Raw genomic sequence first — 3,956 nt, forward strand, 5'->3', positions numbered from 1 at the left:
CTTCTTATCTGTAGTAGTTTCACAGATAAATTGGGCATTCACAAATTACTTGGATACAGTGAGCCTGGTCAGATCTAAAGTGGCCCCAGTGGTGGGAGCGCCTCACTGAATGCTAATTAACTGGAAATACACATATGAAAAGATTTATAAGTGTGGAAGATGGGTGTTGCCACAGCCCTTCACAGAACCGCTGAGAACATAGTCACCTTTTTCATCGAGAAGAGAGTACTTTATTTTGTTTAGAGGAAAAAAATGAAGAGTCAGGAGGACATGCCACTACCATTGTGTATGTGTAACAGTTTTCTTCAAAGCATCTGTTATTGTCCTATTAACGTTTGTGTGTTGCAGAGCTGTGTAAGAGAGAAGTTTAAGAAATGTGGTTGCTAAAATGTGAGATGTTTGGTATACAGGGATTTCCACGTTAATTGGTATACAAACGTAAGCTCTAAGAAAAACCTCTGCATGCAGAGTGTTATTAGAGATGAGTAACCAGTGTATCATAGGAGGAGATGGGAGGAGGAGTGTCCTAGCAGGTTAAAATAGGTATTGCAGGTGCACAGTCAAAGTACACGGGTTAAGTGTCATTTCTGTGCAGTGCAAGAAAACTGATAAGGTAAAATCTTTCTCCCCTACTGTGAGACAGTGTGGGTTTGATTCCTTGGTGAAAGGTTCAATGCTGGTAAAGGTAGAGCTAGAATAGAATATTATTAGAAATAGGTAAGGAATCCATAATGTCTAGTGGGTTTCGCTTTTCAGTGAGCATTTTGTAATTTGGTTTCATTTTGTTTTGCTTATCTCTTTACCATGAAAGGAAAAAGCATTGCAAATTATTATATGAAAGAAATCAGTTTACTGGGAGAGGATTTAAACAAGCTTTTATTTATTTATTTATTTATTTGTTAGTTTGTTTTTTATGAATGCCCATGCCTGACTGTAGTCTCTCTTCCTAGAAACCCCAGCTGGTGGCCAGCAATGACCGCTTCTGCCGCTTTCTTGAGGAGTATTGCCCTGTTGTGACAGAAACTTACTATCCCACAATCTGGTGCTGGGAAGGTCGGGTGCAGACACTCCTGCGTCCCTTTATCACCTCTAGACCCCAAGTACAGTACAGGAAGTAAGTGCCTTTCTTTCTTTTGGAAAGTGATTGATTCGGTGCCCAGCAGTTATCTTACTTCAACTGTGTCACAGCTACCATCCATCATAGCTCAAGCTTGTGCCCATTTTTTTGCTTTATGCCTATCTTTACAATTCCATCATGGACCTGGAACCATCTCCATCCTGGATTCAATATACAGTAGGTTTAAAAGGTCAAGGTTCCCAAATGGCCCTATTTTAGCGCTCAGTTTGGAACACTGAATACTGGGCACCACTGACAAGAGCCTGGCTCTGTCTTCTTTGCACCTTCCCGTCAGGTATTTAATAAGATCTCCCTGAGCCTTCTCTTTTCCAAGCTGAGCAGTCACAGCTCTCTCAGCCTTTCCTCATAGGAGAGATGCTCCAGTCCCTTCGTTATCTTCGTGGCCCTTAGCTGGACTCTCTCCAGTACATCCATGTCTCCTTTGTACTGGGGAACTCAGAACTGCACACAGCACTCCAGGTGTGACCTCACCAGTGCTGAGTGGAGGTGAAGGATCATCTCCCTCGACCTGCTGGCAACACTCCTCCTAATGCAGCCCAGGAGGCTGTTGGCCTTCTTTCCTGCGAGGGTGCCTTGCTGGCTCATGTTCAACATGGTGTCCACCAAGACCCCTGACCCCTACATCCTTTTCTGCAGTTCTACTTTCCAGATAGTCAGCCCCCAAGCCTGTACTGGTGCACGTGGTTGTTCCTTCCCAGGGGCAGGACTTTTGCACGTCCCTGCACTGAACTTCATGAAGTTCCTGTCGACCCATTTCTCCAGCATGTTGAGGTCCCTCTGGATGGCAGCAGTGTCATCTGGTGTATCAAATATTTTGGTGATTGAATGCCATCATTTTGCAAAGGTCATACCATCACTGCATCTGCCCATTGAACTAACATGTTCAACCTTAACCATAGCATGGCTACATTCAGCCTTGTTTCAAATATATAAAACCTATGGGATTTTCAGAGTAACTGCTACCTGTGAGGTTTATCTTGTGTTCTTTGATGCCTAAATTCTAAGAGGGGAAAAAAGCTTATATTTATTTTTTGTCCTCAGCTGATCTCTCTTACACAGAAATAAGACTTAGCCTGGCAAATGAGGCATTTGGCACAAGACCTAAGGAGAAGTACTTTTATTCACCGGAACCTGGATGCAGCACAAGTTGTTTCAGCTCTGTTTGCATGGTAGAATGGATTTAGCATTTAGCAGCTTCCCTTGGTTTTAGTAACTAGGAAACATTTCAGTGGTATGGCCATGTCCACATTTTCTAGCCCTTCTTGTATACTCTCTATTTCAAGGTTTGTGAGGGAAGAAACATAGTTCCATGGGGCAATGCTTATTTTTGCACCATTTGAGATTGTGTTGGCAGCACACACCAGCATTGCGTCTACTACCCATTACTGAAAAAGGGCAAAGCTGAGCTAATGAGTCCAACAAGGCTGAGAAGCTTTAAAATCTGGAGTAGGTGCCATCAAGACTTAAATAATAAAAAATCAAATGCAAGGTAGGCTTAAATTTTGGTGGTTCCTATACGAACTCTCTTGTACAATGTCTTCATTGCCAAAGAAGAGGGAAGATGCTGTATGTTTCTAAAAAAAGACTGAAACCTTCTTCTCATTGTTTGATGCATGCTTAGCTTCTTGGGATATTATCACATTAGTTGCATTCTTAAGATACATGATTTAAGAGTACATTCTAGCAACGTTTGTGGAGATACAGGTGAAAGATATAGTCGTGTGTGCCCGTGTTCTGTGTGTTTGAAACATAACAAAGTGCCTTCCTTTATACATGCTACTTCTTTGGATAAAGAGAAAAAAACGTGATGTTAAACACACTGCCCAGTGCACTGTCAGAAGATTCTCAGATGATCCAAGGGAAATCTGCAGTACACAAGCCTATATGAAATAGAAGGCAATGCCAAAACTCAAATTAGTTACAAGCTTCCAGGACATCAGCAGCAGTTCATGAAAGGCCAGCTCTTCATGTACTGTAAACGGGAATTACTCTACAAACTGACTGTGCTAACTCACTTCAGCTGGAGGCATGGCTCTTTGCAAATGGTAAACATGCAAACATACCTAGTTAGGTGGCACTTTGAGTATTAAAACATAATTAAAAATTCAGAGTTCATACCTGGTAGTTTGTACACTGTAAGCACTCTTAATAGTATGCTTGTATTTTTAAAGCTAATCAATGTTGTCCTGAAATGTGCCTTTCAGCGAGCTCATTAAAACAGCAGATGGAGGACAGATTTCGTTGGATTGGTTTGATAATAATGACAGCTTATATCATCCGGATACCAGCACAAGACCCACTGTCCTGTTATTGCCTGGCCTGACAGGAACAAGCAAGGAATCCTACATTCTTCATATGATCCATCAAAGCAAAACGCTGGGCTATAGGTGCTGTTGTATTTCATTGCTAGTATTTCACTTCTTCTAATAAGATCAAATATAAGTATCTATATGTATAAGATGCCTTCCTATGGCAAATTAGATCTAAAGATGTTAGTTTATGTAAGAAAGCATTGTTATTAATAATAATAATAATAGTAGAATAGTAAATAATAATAATAGTAGAATTATGTAACAGGCAGTACATTCGGAAGGGCTGTTTTAATATCTACAGATGTGCCCCAGAGATTGCAGTGAAAGCAAGCTAAGTCTGCGTAGGCTTTGCTGCTGCTTCTTACATTATAATATCAGTATTTGTGCTACCTTTACACTTTCTGGAGAAGGGGTTTGTATTCAGCTCCAAGAAGACTTGTGTGGATGGGTTGCTGGCAGCAGGCCTTGGAGGAGGTCAGCTTCTGAATGCCAATATGGCTTTGTTC

At 41.3% G+C, this 3,956-nt stretch overlaps 1 protein-coding gene across 1 annotated transcript in view; it reads left to right on the top strand.

Annotated features, from left to right (window-relative positions):
• Window positions 1–950: 950 nt before the first annotated feature.
• The window catches only part of ABHD3 (abhydrolase domain containing 3), a gene marked incomplete at its 5' end in the record, with an annotated part of 23,021 nt that continues 20,015 nt past the window's right edge, over window positions 951–3,956 (top strand). Inside the window, 2 exons of the mRNA XM_010074495.1 lie at window positions 951–1,114; window positions 3,343–3,525. Of these exons, the coding sequence (XP_010072797.1) occupies window positions 951–1,114; window positions 3,343–3,525 (347 nt within the window). The remainder of the gene's footprint in view (window positions 1,115–3,342; window positions 3,526–3,956) is intronic.

The sequence above is a fragment of the Pterocles gutturalis genome, unplaced genomic scaffold (genome assembly GCF_000699245.1).
Source record: "Pterocles gutturalis isolate BGI_N339 unplaced genomic scaffold, ASM69924v1 scaffold23197, whole genome shotgun sequence".
Classification (NCBI taxonomy): domain Eukaryota; kingdom Metazoa; phylum Chordata; class Aves; order Pterocliformes; family Pteroclidae; genus Pterocles; species Pterocles gutturalis.